The 18,794-nt window shown below is 33.0% G+C and overlaps 1 protein-coding gene across 1 annotated transcript in view; it reads left to right on the forward strand.

Annotated features, from left to right (window-relative positions):
* LOC110997233 (diacylglycerol kinase 1) overlaps positions 1-18,794 on the forward strand; it is a 65,969-nt gene that overhangs the window by 30,135 nt on the left and 17,040 nt on the right. The window contains exon 4 of the mRNA XM_045631453.1: positions 16,760-16,833. Coding sequence (XP_045487409.1) covers positions 16,760-16,833 — 74 coding nt within the window. The remainder of the gene's footprint in view (positions 1-16,759; positions 16,834-18,794) is intronic.

Here is an 18,794-nt window from a genome sequence, read left to right on the forward strand (position 1 = left end):
CAATAACTATTAATATTTAAAAATTTAAGTATTATTATTTATGATTATAACATGTAATCATAATAATATTTACTTATTACTATAAGAAATATAATTTAAAAAAATGTAAATACATTTTTTTACTTGAAACTTTCTTGACGTTTACACTCGGTATGTTACAGAGGAATTTTGACATACAAGTCAAAAAGCCAACTAAACATCAGCAGGGCTTAGCGTAGTTTTACTTAAATAAATTATATTTTCAAATAATATATTTGATTGAAAAATATATATTGTGAAGCACTCGCTGTACCTCTTGACATTTGTGAGGCCTTTGATAAAGTTTGTTACGTAAGCCTCTTAGCAAGCTCATCATTAGGGTTACCCGTTGCTGTCTGCAAATGGATTACAGTTTTCTTAAAGGGGCGATCGGAATAAATTTATCCTTAAAGGACTTACGACTTAACACAAACAAAACCCATGCCGGTCTAATGAGTTGTGGATTCAGGCCCACCTGTCAGCTTTGGGCGCTTCATTGATTTTAAGTCCCAGGTGGGATCCAAACATTTGGTGATATGCCAAAAGTCCAGCATCTTTCCAAACAGTAACAGCTTCTTAATTTTTCGTAATAGTTTCGTTTCGTTTGTGGAGGACTGCAGTTATCTTTGGACCGGTGCTGGAAAATGTAATTTGGGTGTGGATGCTATTGAGAGGCGAGCAAATGGAATTATAGACGACGTTTCACTAAGTGTCGATTTTTGGCGCTCCGTTGCCTGGCTTTCAACCCTCTACAGATTTCGCTTCGGATAATGCTCAGGACCATACAACCTGAATCCGTCATCCCGTTTAAACAGTCTGAGAGCACGGTGCAGTTTCACTACTTCGTTGTTAACATCCCCAAGTGCACTACACGATTTGGATCTTCGTTTCTTGTAGAAACAGTAAAAGAGGAAATATTAAAGAAGTCAAGGAGTTCCCTTGATTTCTTTAATATTTCCTAAATGTTGGGATTGTGGCTAAACGTATGTCTAGTTCTGTTAAACAAATTCCATGATTTTGGTTGTTTCCGAATGTCCGCTTATTTGTTCAAAGGTCATCCACGTATATGATGCGTGAATTTGTATTATGTTTTTTTTTATGTGCCTATATATATAATTATATTTTCTTATATATAAGTAAACATAATGTTTTCAAGTATTATATTTACATTTTATATAATTTCTATAGCCGCTAATCCACCCTATCCTTATTTAAGTATGAATCAATCACACTAATCAATTAAAAGTCGTGTTAAATGAAATTTACGGTGAAAGTTGTTAGTAGTACAGAAATAGGTTTAGAACTAAAATGAGAAAAGTTTGAATTGAAAATACAATTTGAAATTGCGATATAGTGTTACTAAGTTAATACATTGGGGGTTTGTGCTTTGAGAAATCATATTTGTTTGAATGTCACAATATTTTAGTCTTTCTCTCTTCAATCGGTAGCTTATGTATGAGCGTCGATGTCTGCAAGGATCTTGATGCGAACAATCTATCCCTTATCTCCATCCAATTACTGGAGCTTTTGACTAGGTGCTGCAACCGACTGCCAGACCATGATTCTTCGAAGCTAGACTTAACTTTCCCTAGAAAAAAATTTTTCGATACTAAAATACATGGTCTCTCTTCAGTTGGTACCTCATGTCTGAAGGTCGTTCAGCAAGAATCTGTCGCGGACAATCTATGTCCGCTACTAATATGGCTTCTGTCGACGCCTCTCTTATAACAATGTACAGTTTTGGGGTCGATGAGTCTTGCATTTGCAAATACCTTGGGATTGCATGGAACAAAAAGTCATTGTTTAGATCGGTATAACAGCCAGTATCTTTATATTAAGTTACAGAGTAAGGAATCCGGTGCGCTCCAAAACGGTATTTGTTTTGAAATACTTGAATACGTGATCGCTATCGCAATTGGCAATTATCGACTACCAGTACTGCTTAGTGCTTCTTTATTTAGATTTATAGGTTAAACATCTCCATTTGTGTATACCTTCACGATGAGTGCAAGGATATAGAAAAGAAAGTTCTATTGGTCCGCCTTCGAATGCAAGACCTCAGTTGAACATCGCATGACTACTAATGCGATAGTTAAACCTTTGCCTGTATAAGATCGCTTACGAAGATAAGGTCGCCCTTTGCAAGTTTTTTTGTAACTAATGTATATAAATTAGATATAATATTATCGAAAGCAAAAAAATAAGTAGATTATATTAAATCGTGCCGAAATATATGAAATCCAAATATAAATCATCATTATCCTATGACGCCATAAACCTTTACGCAATAAATCCGTTATTAGGATAAATAGCGCTGCCGTGTATGACGTCATATTTTCTATCTCGCTCCCACATGACGTCACAGGTTCCACATTGCACTTCATTGACGGAATATTTGATATCGATAATTTTGGCCGTGGGTTTGATTTGTTTTACTAATAAACTCTTGCAACGCGGTCGTTGGTAGCTTAGAATACCCACTGATTAATATTCATAATATAATGCAAAACTATTAAGATTCAGTATATTATTCATATATTATTACATGATTTAAAAAAAAATTACAGACAGTTATTCAATTGGCTTGTTTTGTATCTGTAGCTTGGTTTGTGACTCGTCGATGCAACAAAAAAATCCTTTTTAAATAAATATGTATATTTTAATTAATTAATATATTTACCTAGTCATTCTTAATGGCACTTTGTTTCCTCGCGTTTTATCTTTTCAAGTAATTCCGATTCTCTTCTGTAGGTTTGTTTTGGACGGCTACGTTTCCGCTTGAAGATTCCGCGCTGGCAAAAATATGCTCGGCTAAAATTTAGTGAACTTAGGTTTTTGTTCAAGTGACGCTTTAGATGCAAATTAATCCAGTACATATAATAATAACACCTTCATTCATCCACATCTTATTAACACACAAATATAAATGATGATGAATCCCTATTTCCCTTGATTCCGTTCATCACTCGGGAAGGGCTAAACCGGTTTCTCTTATTATTTTTTATTGTGTTTGTAATTGTGTAACCTACATGAATATATGATTTTTGACTTCGACTTGACTTTTTTACTCACTGTCGTGTGTATAACGAGCTATATGACCTGCCCATCTCCATTTAAGTTGTAGGGCATGTTGCTGATCATGAAGGTTGTGTTATAACTTTAGTAAGAATCCGAGGCGAGGTGCCTAGTTAACTTCTGCGTATAACGAAAATCACAATCCTATCACACATATTACAATAAGCTGAATGAAATAGGCTTCCGGAAAGGGTAATTGGTGTACAATTGGTTCTTTGAAGTCTTTTAAAAATAAGTTGGACGGGTTTTTTCCAATTTTTTACTTTTTTCACTTTTCTTATAAAATATTTATTCCAAATAGTGCCAAATATGAACCCGGGACCTGCAGATTAAAATCAATAAATACTTCAAGCGTCCAGTAATCTTCAGCGGGAGAAAGGCGCAGTGGATTAAACATTCTATGTCCTTATATTAAGGTTGAATTTTGTGTACAAAGCAACGGTGACGTCACAACGATCTGGGTCATAGTGACGTCAGGGATGATAAGAATATCTGATATGATAAGCTCGACTCGTTAATGAGGCGTTTTATTATATGTAGTTACCATGTTTTTTATGTTTACTGAGATTAGATACTAGGAATAATAATGCAATACAATAACATATTATAGAGATTTATAAAAATACTGATATTTTATTCATGTACTAGTTGCCCTGGAAAACTTAGTTTTGGGTTAATATTTACTTGGCTATGTTTATTAACTGATTTTATAATAATTAAAGTATATTCCCTAAAACATAGAGATTTTAATTTTTTATAGATACGTCTGCATTCTGCATAAATAATACCTGATTTATAAATAATATTTCAATGAAATTACACCATTAGTTGAAGTACCTACTCATCTGTCACTATCCATCATAGCTTAAGCACAATTTGAGAATTAGAGACGAAATATAAAATGAGTGATTAATTTTTTAGAAATAGGTATTTTTAATCTTTATTAATTTCTCTTCTACATCTTCTATTTTAATAGAGAATGTTGATACAGCTATAATCATGTAGTCTACTCCTTAATAAGCACACCAAAATTTATATTAAAGTAATTTTTTAAACAAGGGGCAAACCGGCAGAAGGCTCATCTGATGTTATGTAATAAAGCCCATGGACACTCTCAATGCCAGAGGGCTCGCGAGTGCGTTGCCGGCTTTTTAATAAGTAATCCGCCCTTAAAGGGCCTTAAGACATAAAGCTTCCGAAATACTTCAGTGGGCAGGTGGTTCGGCACTGCTGCCTTAAAAACGGGTGGAATTTTGTATTCTGCCTTTACTCCCGATTAGGTATTAATCCGAACTCCTCTGAATACTCTCCATGCTAAATGCGGTAAAATATGCAGAGTAACCCCACATCTCTACGCAACGCCAAGGGATCAATCGAAAGGGATTGGTCGTCGACGATTCGAACTGCTCTTCGTTCAATAAGGTCAAGTGGAAGGAGTTGTTATAGAGAGCTTGATGATATATAAAAAAATCAATATTAATTACTACAGTTTACATGTGCGTAACACTGAAAATGTTTAGAACTGGCCAGTTAGAAAGATTGCTAATGAAAACTTTTTTGAATTTCAATTTTAGAACTCTTTGGTATTCTAAAGTATATTGCATTCATTTGTCATTTGTTTTCGTGATTTGGCGGCAAATCTAAAACTCTTGTTACACGTGAAAATGAAACGTGAGAGACTTCTTAAAAGCTGAAAATAAATAGTGAATGCCGTAATATCAAAAGTTTATATTACGTCATAGAAATAAATAGTTGCCCTTAATACTGTGGGCTGTGGGGAGTTGAGACATTGATTCTATATTTTGTAGTAACACCATGATTTCTGATACAGATGTGATTCGTGGTTACGTTTCTGCGAGTTTCATAAAATCATATTTTATACAATTTGACAATAAATGTAATGATCAGTTTATATGTATTTTTGCACCACTGATTTTATTATCTGTGTATGTGTGTTTTATTGCATTGATTATTTATAACACAAAACTTCTACTGATATTAAAGTGTAAAACTATGATACCTTGGATTATTAATAATAATTGACATTTAGAATAAAAACAAAAGGAAATAATAGAGAACTTTTTTATATACTTCAGAAATACACACATTATCCTTACAGCCTATGCCAATACAATAATATGGTATTGGTCGTCGTATTAAAAAAAACATAAAACTACCCTAAAATACTCAATATAAAAAGGTATAGTGTTGTCAATTGTTTCTTAAATAACTTAATTTAAGATAAACTTTGTTCATTTGTCTTATATAAATGTCACCCTACATATTGCACGAAAGCTCTTATCATTATCATAACGCGGAAAGCCTTTACGAAGGCCCTGTCGGAGTCAGGGAGGCCAAAACGGCTTTATTTAGGAGGCTTAAACAACTTACAGGATTTAATCGAATATAATAGTCAATATCATACGAATTTTGTCAATTGTTTAACAAATAATTATGTAAATTGTGTTTTCCAATTTATCCTCTTTAGTTTTGTGATTATAAAATGTTATTTATGTGTCTGTGTTTATTTTTGTAATTGCAATATCTTACTGGTAGATTAATAAAATTGGGATTGATATTATTATGACAAAAGTTTTTATAGTTCTTAAATTTAATTCAGTTATCGCTATAATGAATTATGATAGTAGCCTTATTTAATTTGCTATTAATTGACGTATTTAATTAAATACTCTTTACACAAATAAAACACTTAAATTATTTCGTCTGAATATAATATCTCAATTTTTCATGAAGTGTGGCCACTGTACGAGGAAGTCTTAATGACGTCATGACACACGCGTTCACATTAACTAGCTCCCACGTTATCTTCACTGCCTTTTCCTCTCCATTTTGTGCGCAAAAAATAACTCAAGTAAAAGTCTTAAAGCCTCCTTGCCAATATATTTCCTGGGAATTTGTGAGGTCTTCTGAATTAATTGGTTATATTCAGGATGCTGCTTTGGTGTGCTCAAATTCTTACATATATTTTTTTTAATTAGATTTATTAACTGCACTATGGCAGTATCGTGAACCGCATTTAGAAATGCGACTTCCATCCCTAAGGTCGTAGGATCGAGCCCGGGCTTTCACTTAAACGGTGTAGGAAAATATCGAGAAGTTTAGACCCATAAATTCAAGGGCGTGTGACAGGCAAAGGAGGCTGATCACCTACTTGCATATTTGATTGACAAATAAGCAAAGAAAGATACAGAAATACCACTGATATATTTATTAAAAAATATTAATCAAAATAATCTGCTCCTGTATTTTTCTTTGCCTGGTGGCATCGGCGTGTGATCTTTTTCCTCTCCAGTTTGTGCGCAAAAATAACTGTCAATATTATTTTCCTGGGAATTTGTGAGGTCTTCTGAATTGATTGGTAATATTCAGGATGCTGTATATTGGTGCGCAAATAACACATTAAATTATATGTTTAGACATAAAATATTTATTACTTATGAAATGTACATACATATTGGCCGCGCTAATCGAGCATGGCAAATTTTAAATAAGGATTTTTTTTTTGAGGAGGCCTTTGTCAAAAAAGGACACACAGATACACAAGAAGATTAAAATGAAAATATTTTTAAATGTAAAAGATATTATCTGAATAAATTCTATTATTATTATACTTATTTTATTAATCTTCCAAATCCCGTCTAAAATTCCGTTATGCAATATTAATTCGCTGTACACAAATAGGCTTTGAAATGCAAATGAAAACCCTTATTAAAACAAGCCATCGAATTTCTAAAGGTCAGAAATTCACGGTTTCGATTCAAAATCAACAACCGTGGACTTTCGATATTTTGAACTTAATTTCAATGCAATAGAATTGATTTTGCTGCGATCTATTGATGACCCAGTGATAATTACGTGGCCTGCAAAATAATTATTTTATGAACGCCACAGATATGGGAAATGTAGTGAATAAATACCAAATTTACATGGAAAATTTATATATTTTCGCCAGAAATCTTTCAGTTGTGATCTATAGCTTCTTAATATTCTGGGTAAATTCTTGGGTACCTTCGATCGATATGTTTCTCCAGATTGCAGCTGTAGGTTCCTAATACATATCATTTTATAATGATATCCATCACTGTCTGACTTATTTACTTGTATGGCCGAAAGTTCTTTATTAATGTTCAGTAACAGTTAAAATCATCGAATTTTTATTTTATTAAGTCCCTATCCGGTCGCCAAACTCCAAAAAAGTACATTGTTTCTTGCAATTTTTGGTCATCGTATCTTATATTAAAAAAATTTAAGACAGTGGATTTACTCATTGTCTTAAATTTTTTTCAGTTCTGAGTTTTATGATCACAAATAGTTATTTTAATTTGCGTTCATATGCAAGGTAAAAATGAACTTTTTTAAAAACATTAAGTATTTAATTAAATAAAATAACATTATTCTGACACTTATTTTTAAGTTTTCAGTAGTGAATGACATGTGATTATATTAGCATTCTGTTAGTAGCGCCATCTGTTAACGAACTTTGTAAAGTAGCGTAAAGTTATTAAAATAAATTTGTAATGTATAAAATAAATCATTTGGAGTTATGTAAAATTCAATTAATTGTAGGTATAGTAGTTTCAATTAGATGAAGTTACAGTTGTTAAACGTTAAGTTTAAGGACAGTTGGTTTATATAATAACTGCAACTCACATTAAGTTCCGTGCTAGAAATCTTATGTTTAATAAACCAAGCAATATTACGTGTGTTTTTATTATACTGGAGTCCAGACACGATAATTCTGACGTATCCTTAACATGCACTATGCACTGTAAATAAAATAATAATAAATGATAGCAGTTTTTTAAAAGTTTGGACCCTGGTCCACTGTTTGTGAACAGTAATCATACTGTGGGCCGCAGAAGCCTCAAGGGCGTAAAATCGATGCCTGGATTAAATATTCATATTTGCGCATTCCATGTTTATGTAAGGAGTAGTAGTACAGAGTACAGATCGAATAACGTTTCTGATCTATATTTCAATTTTATTAGATAATTGGTCACAAAATATCATTTACTCACGTACCTACTAAATATGTTTACTTTAAAACCTCAGTAAAAAATTGTTCTAAAATTATACGTAAATGTGCCAGTTCTGAAATCAAGGTAGAACGAGAAGAACTGGCACTAAGATTTTTGTAATTTCAAAGTGAATTCACATTATCAATCGATCGATGATTTGATTTGATATGATCGACAATAGCCACATTTAAGAGCTTTTTAAGAACCCAGTAACTGCTTCAACACCTACGAGCCGGTTGCTGTACCATGAGTTTGACAAAGTTTAAAATGCCTTTGTAAAATATGTGTGTGATCGTGTTTCTTATTTGACAGTGATTTTAAAACTATTAGTCATTAAAGAACCAATACGTTTATTTTTATATGATAAAACGCGTCTCTAGACAAGATAGCGTCCCACCAGTCCCTATGACGTACAATGCTAGTAAACAACCAAATGAACGTCATATTTTTACGTGTCAGTTACATTCTTAAATTACACAAATACTTGTATTATTTTTCTATCAAAAGCAGTATTACTACTGATGCGTCATCGTCATCTCGACTAATCTGTGACCATTTTATGTTAAGTGACTGACGTATAGATGTCAATTTTTTAAATATATTTTTATATATATTCTTTAATAATATAATAATAATTTATTGCAAGAATATGGTACAATCGTTAGTTCGCATATTGCCACACACAATGCCGCGCAAATTTGTCTTAAACAAACTTTGCATTTTACATTATTACTCATATGAATTGGTCAGTTCTTATACTATTTGTATGGCACATATTATAATATCATACTTTATTCAATTTACATCAACTACAGTGTCTCACGCAAATAATCATTTATTGAATAATATATTTTTTTCTAAAAGTAATATAGTGAGTGGATGTTTTTCTACTCTAATCGGTAGAATTTTATTTTTTTTGGTAAAATTGTAAACCTTTGTTTCGATACAAACCTATATATTGATTGTTGGCACAGCCAATTTCTCCCCAATATCCTGGACTTTTTGATAAATTACTTTACACCTTTGGAGAATCAACTCATGCTGCTGGGTTTAGCTTGACAGGTTAGCTAGGGCTGTTGTGGCTAAGGTAGGACGGTCGTAATGGGCTTTTTTCCGAGACTAGTGCAAGGATGTCTCCCGCGGGACTCGAACCTTGGTTTGAGCCGTCGCAGAGTGGTCCCTCAGAAGAGTAGGACGGAAGCTCACTTAATTTTTTATTGGCTATTTTACACCATAACGCCTTATATGTTAAATGATATTTATTTATTTAATTATAAGTAATCTAACAGCTTATACTTATAAAACAAAACACTAAGACAATACAGAAAGCCTAAACAGGTACATAGATAAACAATTTATGTATATAAAACAGAAAACAACAAAGTGCAGTTATAGATAAACATACATTTAAAAAAAAATACAAAATAAAACTAAGTAAACTGAAATTTAATATAAAGACGCATGTTAGTGTGAAAATAGTAGACTAAAATTGGGACGGCTAATGGCGACGTGTATTAATATTAAGTTTCGCATGTAAATAAAATACATTTTTGTAATGAGAAATAAAGTTCTTTAAACAAATAAACAAGATGACATTAAAATATTTGTCTTATGTACAACTAGCTGACCCGGCGAACTTTGTTCCGCCTTAATGGCAATAAATAAGCAGTTTGGGTTTTTTTATTGGAAAAAATACAAAAAAATTAAATACCTACATTAATCATTCATTATTATTTCTGTATTTTAGTACATAGGTTGCTTTTCACTTAAGTACCTTGTGATACACATTTTTTCATTTTTTGTTTTATTATCAGGCGCAAAAACAAACAACGCTGATGGTCTTCCGACCCGTGAACATGCCACGTATAATTGACCATGGGAAAAACATGAATGTTCTAGATTTAAACCACAAACTTTTAAGGATTGGCCTTGTGATTTGTTGATGGTCATGGCAAATGCAAGACGTATCGGAAATTGAAGTCTTTTAAATTCAAACGGCATATCGGTTGGGATCATCGGGATCCTCGGAATAAGAACTTCCTCACCTTTGAATTTTCCTATCATTATCGTAGCGTAAATTACATTGTTCTTCAATTTTCTAACCACCAAACGCATACCATTATGTAGTTCAGGTCATCTACATCTTTATTCTTTTTCTTCTTTTTTATCAGTAAGCAATGTAACTCTCATGTTTGTTGTCAGCTGCAGTTTCGTCACATAGCGCCATAGATTTGACGATTTGAGGCAAGCGTTTATTTCGTCGACAGCCGTAGATCTTGGAATTACTGGCAGTATTTGGCGGAAATCGCCAGACAGTAAAATCATTGCTCCTCCAAAACATCTCGATTCATTGCGTAAATCTTTTAATGTTCGGTTAAGTGCTTCCAATGCACGTTTATGCGCCATTGTGCATTCGTCCCAGATGATGATTTTCGATGCCGCTAAAACTTTGGCCATTGCTGAGTGTTTTGCAATATTACACGTTGGTTCTCCAATAGTTTGAAGATTTAACGGTAATTTTAATTCTGAATGAGCCGTACGGCATCCTTCTAACAATGTGGCTGCTATTTCAGAAGAAGCAACTGCAACCGCTATGTTGGATCTCGCCCGAACAGTTGCTAAAACTAATGACATGAGGAATGTCTTGCCAGTTCCACCAAGGGCATCTAGGAAATATAAACCACCATTTTCATCATCGTTTGCCTTCATTAAAGTATCATAAACTTCCTTTTGTTGGTATTTCAACAGGGGTACATTCGTTTGAACTACTAAATCTAATTCCTGGTGATCATATTCACGTTCCCGTTCCAATACTCGATTAAATGCGTCATTCGACAACAACAACAAATAGAAACATTCATCATTCTTTGGATGAACTGTATACATACGACAATACCGAGTTTTATAGTTCTCTTCACTGTTTATACGAATGGGCAATAGCACTATCATTATAATTAAATTGTAAATTGTAAAAATAATTAAACGTATTTATTTAATAGAAATATTTTGAATATTGATTTCTTACAAATATCAAATTGTCATATATACGTCATTACATAGCTGTCATTATACGTCAATTACATAGCTATCATTTGCGTTTTATTATTCCAAGTCTGATTCTTATTTGTTATACCACTTTTTATAGTGACTGACGTTTCATGTCAAGTCCCACGGGAACGCTGTCGAACGGGATAAAAAGTATCCTATGTCCGTCTCCTGGCTCTAAGCTACCTCCATACCAATTTTCACTCAAATCTGTTCTTTCGTTCTTGAGTTATAAGTGGTGTAACTAACACGACTTTCTTTTATATATATAAGATTACGCCATTTCAAGAAAATTCGTAACTAATGTCCAACTCATGGTAAAGCCAGTTTTAACAAAGCCGACCAATTTAATACATAAAAATGCAAAGCCACAATACGTATAGATTTGTATACGATAAAATTCGCCATTTGATCGTAACAAGCAATACATAAACATTGGCCATGAATACAAATCGTTTTTCTCTTCATTGATGTTTTTTCATTCAAATTGGAAAATAAATTAATTCAAATGTGTTTATTTCTTCTTCTCTCTCTCTCTTAAGTCGGTAGGTCTGTCTGACAGTCGTGGTCTGCAAGGAATCATCTGGAGTGGACAATCTGTTTCCACTGGTATCTGTGCGACTGGTTTCTGTGCGCCGACAGTGTATAGTTGTGAGGATGATCAGTCTTTCACATGATCGGAACATCTTACAGGTGAACGGCCACTTGATTTTTTGCCTTCTGTTCCAGCCAACCTCCGTTCTTCAAGCTCTCAATTGCATATAATATGATATAATTCGTTGTAGGCATATGGTAGACAGGTCAGTCAGTGGGGTCAGGATCAATAAATTGGCATTCGATTTAGGGTCCTTCAAGAGTGTACCAATTCTAAAGGCCGGCAGCGCGCTTGCGATCGGAGCCTCCTGCCCGTCTGCCTCCAGCACAAAAACACCTAAACTAGAAGCTAAGTAATGCTTTTGTAAATTATTTCACCGTACATATCTAACTAATAAAATATATTTTATTACTGAAACATTTTAAATAATAAATGTCTACTGTATACACGGCGCAGGCTAGTTATAAATTTTACAACTACGTCTTTGATGACTACAGTAAATTGCATTGTATATTTTCTATAGAAAACAAAATTGATTTATAGGTTTACTAGGTTTTTTTCATCACAATAAGAAGTATTTACGTTTTGAAACGTAATTACACACATTTTAGTCTAGTCTATGCATATGTTTATAATTCCCACGACTGTATCTATTTTATTATTTTTTAGTTTTTAGTACATTATTATATCGTTATATCTTAAACATTGCAATGTATGTTTAACATAAAACCGTTTAACTTAAAAAGTTTTTTTACCTATTTTTATTTAAATCATTTACATCCCTAGCACTCGACATGCTGTATGCCGACCACTCGGATCCGTTCCGATTTATTTTTATAAAAATAATAATATACATGTGTATTTTTAAACATTGATATTTACTTGATCAAAATTCGTCATAAAAAGTTTTGGTTTCCGGCTATTACTTTGTATCCATTGTTTAAGCATTCAATGTGTTAATTAGAAGCGTAAACAAAATAACAATTATTACACTTGAAGTCAATATGAGCCATTTAGTTTTTACCACACTTATAAATTATATTTTGACATTGTCGGTTCCGATAACGTTAAATAATATATTAATAAATAACATAAATTTGTTTTAGCGTTTTAGTTATAAGCTTATATTTTAATGGTAGTTGTTACCCTGCTTATAACAAAGCAATTTTTAAACATTTATATAGAAAACCGCCACGGAACATAATTCGCCTCATACTCATAGTCTCCATGAAGACAACAGAATGAACGCAACTAATTTACAGCTTGACGTTCGGAAGTGGGCTGATCAATCTAAGTGCCTTATTAAGAGCCAATCAGGTGATCCGTAACAATCGAATAAGTATATATTTTATTATATTTCGTAATTATTAAGCTTAATTTATAGTTATTTTTATTATTTATTATTCTCCGCAGCGGCCGCGTTTTTTATTATAATATGGTATAAGAAACCTCATATAACAATACTATTTTTTCTGTAGACGATATAAATTGTATCACTTAGACGAGAGTATATTTGAATTTGTTAGCATCAAGTTTAATATTGTGTAGATTCTATTTGAAAAATACTCTTGAATAATTTCCAATAGAAAAGACATCCTTTGAATTTGCTTTAAAGGATCAAGATGGCGGTCGCTAGGCGCCAGCGGTTGCTAGGCAACGCGGCCTTCGTTACCTCGTTACCTAGCAACGGAACATCCGTTGCTATAAACGTCGTCCTACGATTTGTGGCGAAAATATTTTCGTCCAACCTTCAGAGTTCTTTTTCAAACAGTTGCTGTGAATAGGCTTACTTGAGGATTATAAGTTTAAGAAAATCGTGCAATATTTACCTTATATAAAAGCTTTAAAGACTTTCGTCAAAATGTTTTCTGCAGTTATACGAATTAAAAACGAAGTTTTTAATAATTAAGTAAATTTGATAGTATTATTTTTAATAACCCCTTTCTAACTTAAAAAAATAGAAATTATAACAATGCAATATAATGTCTAAGATTTGGGAATTCTTTAAAAAAATACCTGTCAAGGTTCCTAGCTCTTCCATTACAAATTTAATAGTTAATTACATAGCAGAGGTAAAAAAATATTGAATTACAATATTGATTTTTTAAACAAAAAGCGTCACGCGTGTGCAAGAGTGTGTGGGTCATGTGGGTGTAATGTGACAACTCGAACTCCAACTCGAACTCCAACTCCAACTCCAACTCTCCTTAATCTGTGTTCAGAAGCCGTTCCTTAAATTATGTGGTGGGTAGATATTGAGCATGCTATTTCATTTATTGTAGATGTAATCTGCCTACATTGCGTAGGGCGTAGTCGGTAAAGTATGACCAACGAAATCTTCCCTATTTAGATAGCCTATGATCAAACCCACTTTTCATTGTAAGATATATTTTCCTATGCTAACTTATTAAAAAAATGATAATTCCAAATCTGACATATAATAATATTTAATAATTAATGTTATAGACTGTTACGGATTGTTTTTTATTAAATATTTATTGTAGACATAATCACAAGAAAAACGTAGCTTGCAAAAGCATTGTGGTAACAAAACTGGATACAGTTTTTCTGTTCAGGTCGTCGAACGTATTATATACTAAGTCCAATAATACAAAGATTTACAGCAACATAGCGTATGTAATCGTCGGAGTCATATATGACAATAGTAATCTATCTTAATTAGGCAATTAAAAAAAAACATTCTTTTTATTGTGTCTCAAGTTTTACATAAAATACAGAGTTGAGACAGTTGTTAGAAAATAATAAAAAACAAAAGGCAGGCCCAAAAAGCAAAGCCGGTAAATAATTAAATAAAATGTAAATTATAGTACATCCGTATACATAACAATAGCCTCTGAGAGTCTCATGTAGCGAGCGTTTTACAATTATTAAACTGTTTGGTATTTAGACTGTGGCACGAGGCTGAGTGGGACGTAAGCCTTAAGGGGAGCTCCACAAATAGATTCTACTTTCTAGGAATGAATATTAACAGTATCTGTTTACTTCAGTACATAATGAATAGAGTTTATTTGTTTCGAGATATTTACTTTGATGAATATTGCCGTTATTAGCAACGCTTCGATAGAAGTAATTTTATAATAATATTATATTTGTCTTACTTTATAACGGATGAATTTTGGTATAGAGGTTAATGATCTGGACTGTCTAGAAATTTGAAAGATCCAAGATATATTTTTTTATTAAAAAAGCAATGGTGCTACAACCTTTTTAGGTCTGGCCCTCAGATATTATGATATGATAGATAGTAATGATCATTTGTCAATGTAATAGGCAAATAGGTGATCAGCCTCCTGTGCCTGGTAGACGCCGACGACTTTTATGGACAAACACAGGGCAGGTCTTTGGCAAGCCGATCCAAAACCGTCTCTTGGTACACTTTTGCACTGGTTTTGACCCCCTTTTCGGATAAATGAATCTCATTTGGCCTGTAATAGTACTCTCCCAACCAGACTATTGCTCATGATGGATGATGTTCATGTTGCACCCGGAACTTTATTTCCAGCTTCTTCAGAACTCCTAGTATACTGTACACAGTATACTAGGAGTACGTACTTTATTGTACTTCTCTTTAATATCGAATTCTTTTTCGTCCGTGAAGAGGATATCACCGTTGGTGTTTCGCGTACCGCTTTAACAATATTTTTTTTGGATGCTCGTAGACCAAGATCTTCATTTAAAAGCTTTTTTTCCTACTTTTTCTACTGACACCCATGTGCAACTTGAATATGCTACTCGGTTTTCTTTTAATTTCCACTCCAACCTGAAAAATTACGGAAATGACTGTTGTTTTTTTTAAAATCATAGTGAAACATTCAAAAATCGAATGCAATAATTTTGTTTTTCAAGTCATGTTTGAAATTTTAAAATAATGTGCCAGTGACAGAGCTTTGGGACCAACTCCGTAATTATCAATGTTATCGATTTCATTTCAAAGTAACGAGCCAGCGTGGGTGCACGTGTATAACGTTTGATGTCAAATGATATTTAATAATATTTATAAAGCCGTAATTATATTAATAATTAAATTAATATAATTATATTATTAATAATAAAAGTAATATAATTATATTATGAAATGAGTGGAATGTAATTAATTTCGTGAACCAACAGTTTCACGAGTAATTTAATATTTTCGTAAAGCGTGCATTTATTTTATGAATGCAAACTTTTTGGTGATATTAGTTTCATGCAAGTTCTCTGTTGCAAATGTGTTCAGAATAAGAATTCGCCTATAGTTGCATACGTTAGATTTGTCTCCGGATTTATGTACTGGTATAACAAGACAACTGAGAAGGTGGATTGACCACATTAAAGAAACGGCAGGTGGTATGGCAGAGAGGAATGGCGGGATTTGGAGGAGGCCTTTGCCAAAAAAGGGCACACAGATGTACCAGAATTGGATTAAAATGGAAATTTGTTTAAATGTTTATGAAATACATATATAATGTATATGAATAAAGGCTATTATTATTATTATAACATGTGCATACATGAAGAAAGATACCCAATGATATTGATTTATTCTAAACAATAGTTAAAGTCATCATGAACAGAATATGAAATAAATAAATAAACACTATAAAACGAAGTTGACGGAATAACATCTGGGCCGGGCAAATAAAAGATTATTTGCATTTAACACTTTAAGAATTTTACGTGTGTCGGTCTATTTTTTATATATATGCCTCTAACTTCGTTACGTAATTCCGACTTAAGAGTGATCATAAAATTCTTGAGCACCAAAACATATTACCTACTAGAGAATGTGTTGATAAGGATTAATACCGGCAGCCGAGTCTCATCAGACGTCGAGGCAGATTACGTAATATCACCCGTTTCAACGACGTCCATCGTTTCACGAATGAGCGTTTTTTAAGGCAGTTCTTGCCAGTCTTTTAAAAAAAGATTAATGCACCGACAATGTTTTTTGCTTCCTTTCCCTTATATGATATGTATTTAATTCCAGGACATCGACTATGAAGGTTTCAAGTGGTTTCTCGACACCTTTCTCGAAGTATCCACCCCTGATGAACTATCAAGGTGAGTTAGCAATATCAAATATTTATAGGCAAAGTTTCAGATATTTTTTACAGAATTTATAATATGATATTTTGAAACATTATATTTAACATTTGTGTAACACACATGTACCTACCACCTGCTGTTTTATTAATCTCGTATATCCTAATGATCTTCCTTTTATGCGTTAATTGTACCAGTTAATTACTTTCTTACTCCACTTTTCTGTTTCTCTTGCTTCGGTCTGTTACGTCTCAAGTTTATTTAATTTTATTGTGGCATATGTTTATCTATTTCTCTTTTCTCTCATTTACATAATTATTTAATATAAATCATGGTAATTTGGAATAGTTAAACATTTTAAAACCACAGCAACATGATAAAAACACACTGCTATTGTTACATTGTATTAATTAAATTAATACATTAATACAATGTAACAATAGCACTATTGTCATGAGCCAGACAAATTCATAGAGGAAAGTCACCAAATATGGAATACTATTTTGTTTTTGGGATATAAAAAAAAAACTTTATATAAATTAAAACAGTTTAATGTTTTTACTAATCAGTCATACATTTATATGTAGTAATTAACAGCCTTTAATCAAATATATTAGTTATCAAATTAAAATCTAACATAAAAAACAAAATCACAAATGAGTAACCAAATATGGAATAGGTACCCATATATGGAATATAAGCATAAATCAACATAACAATAACAAAAATGGACATTAATATCTTTGAGATCAATTAAATAAATATAACATATTGTGATAAATGAAAGAAGTTACATAATTACTTGCAAAAGTCACAGATCCAAGTATCAAACTCTGGACCAGCACAATCATAATGTGCCCAGAGCCCACACATCAAGCATTTAATCCAGCTTTCTCCACTTTTATCCATGGAAAAAAGTCTTGAACAGAACATACATTCTGCATCAGCAGAGTCAGGAGGTACTTGGTCCATCAACTCATCATGTTCACTACCTTCATCAAACTGGATAACGTCTAGTTCCTCAGAGTCTTCTTCTTCACTATCATCCTTATTTTTCTTCGTTTGTTTGTTTCTCTTCGCAGTTTTCTTCTTATTCTTTGTCTTGACTAGTTTATTTTCTTTTTCTTGTCTCTTCATATTTTTATTTTCTAAATCAGTTTTGTAGGGAGAAGATGTTATGACTGCTGCTACAGCAGCTTTTCTTCCTCTGCTAGATACTTTTCTTCGTTTCTCTGGCACTGGACTTATGGCATACGGAGACACCAGACCCAAACTGCTGCGATTAAGCCCAGAAGTCGAAGGTTCAGGTTCAGGTTGTAAATTAGCAGTTGTTTGTGGTGCAGGTATTTCTACCAGAACTTGACCAGTTTCAGATCTTGATTCCAGCGGAGGGATATTGGTTGTACAACCGTCTATTAAAGCATTTTGTTGCGCAGCAATAAAGTCCACATCACTGAAGACATTTTTATTTAAAGGCCACAATCCAGTAACTTTGAACCCGTTGGCTGCGATTTCGCCTGTTTGTACTTTCAAATAGGATTTGCCAAACAACTCCACAATATCATATGGACTTAGAGGTCTGTTGTTGTCTCTAATCCACATGCGTATTTCCTCACTATAGTATGTTTTTAAAGGCCCCATGAAAGTTTTATCTAATGGCTGCAATTTATGAGTCGTATGAGGAGGTAACGAAACTATGTCCACGTTATTTTCCCTAGCAATATCTATTATATCGATATTGTGAGTATGACTATAGTGTCCGTCTAGTATCAGTAAAACCCTCGATTCAGGAGTCGGGTTGGTGTGTTGAATAAAGTGCTTGAACCAGTCTGTAAAGATGTTCATTTGTATCCACCCTGATGGGTGTGCAACTCCGACTGATCCTGGAGGACAGCCTCTCATTAGCTGAGCACTCATATTTTTTCTGGGAAAAATAATGAACGGTGGCACAAAATGACCAGTAGCATTCATGCAAACAA

This window comes from Pieris rapae, chromosome 15 (assembly GCF_905147795.1).
Source record: "Pieris rapae chromosome 15, ilPieRapa1.1, whole genome shotgun sequence".
Classification (NCBI taxonomy): domain Eukaryota; kingdom Metazoa; phylum Arthropoda; class Insecta; order Lepidoptera; family Pieridae; genus Pieris; species Pieris rapae.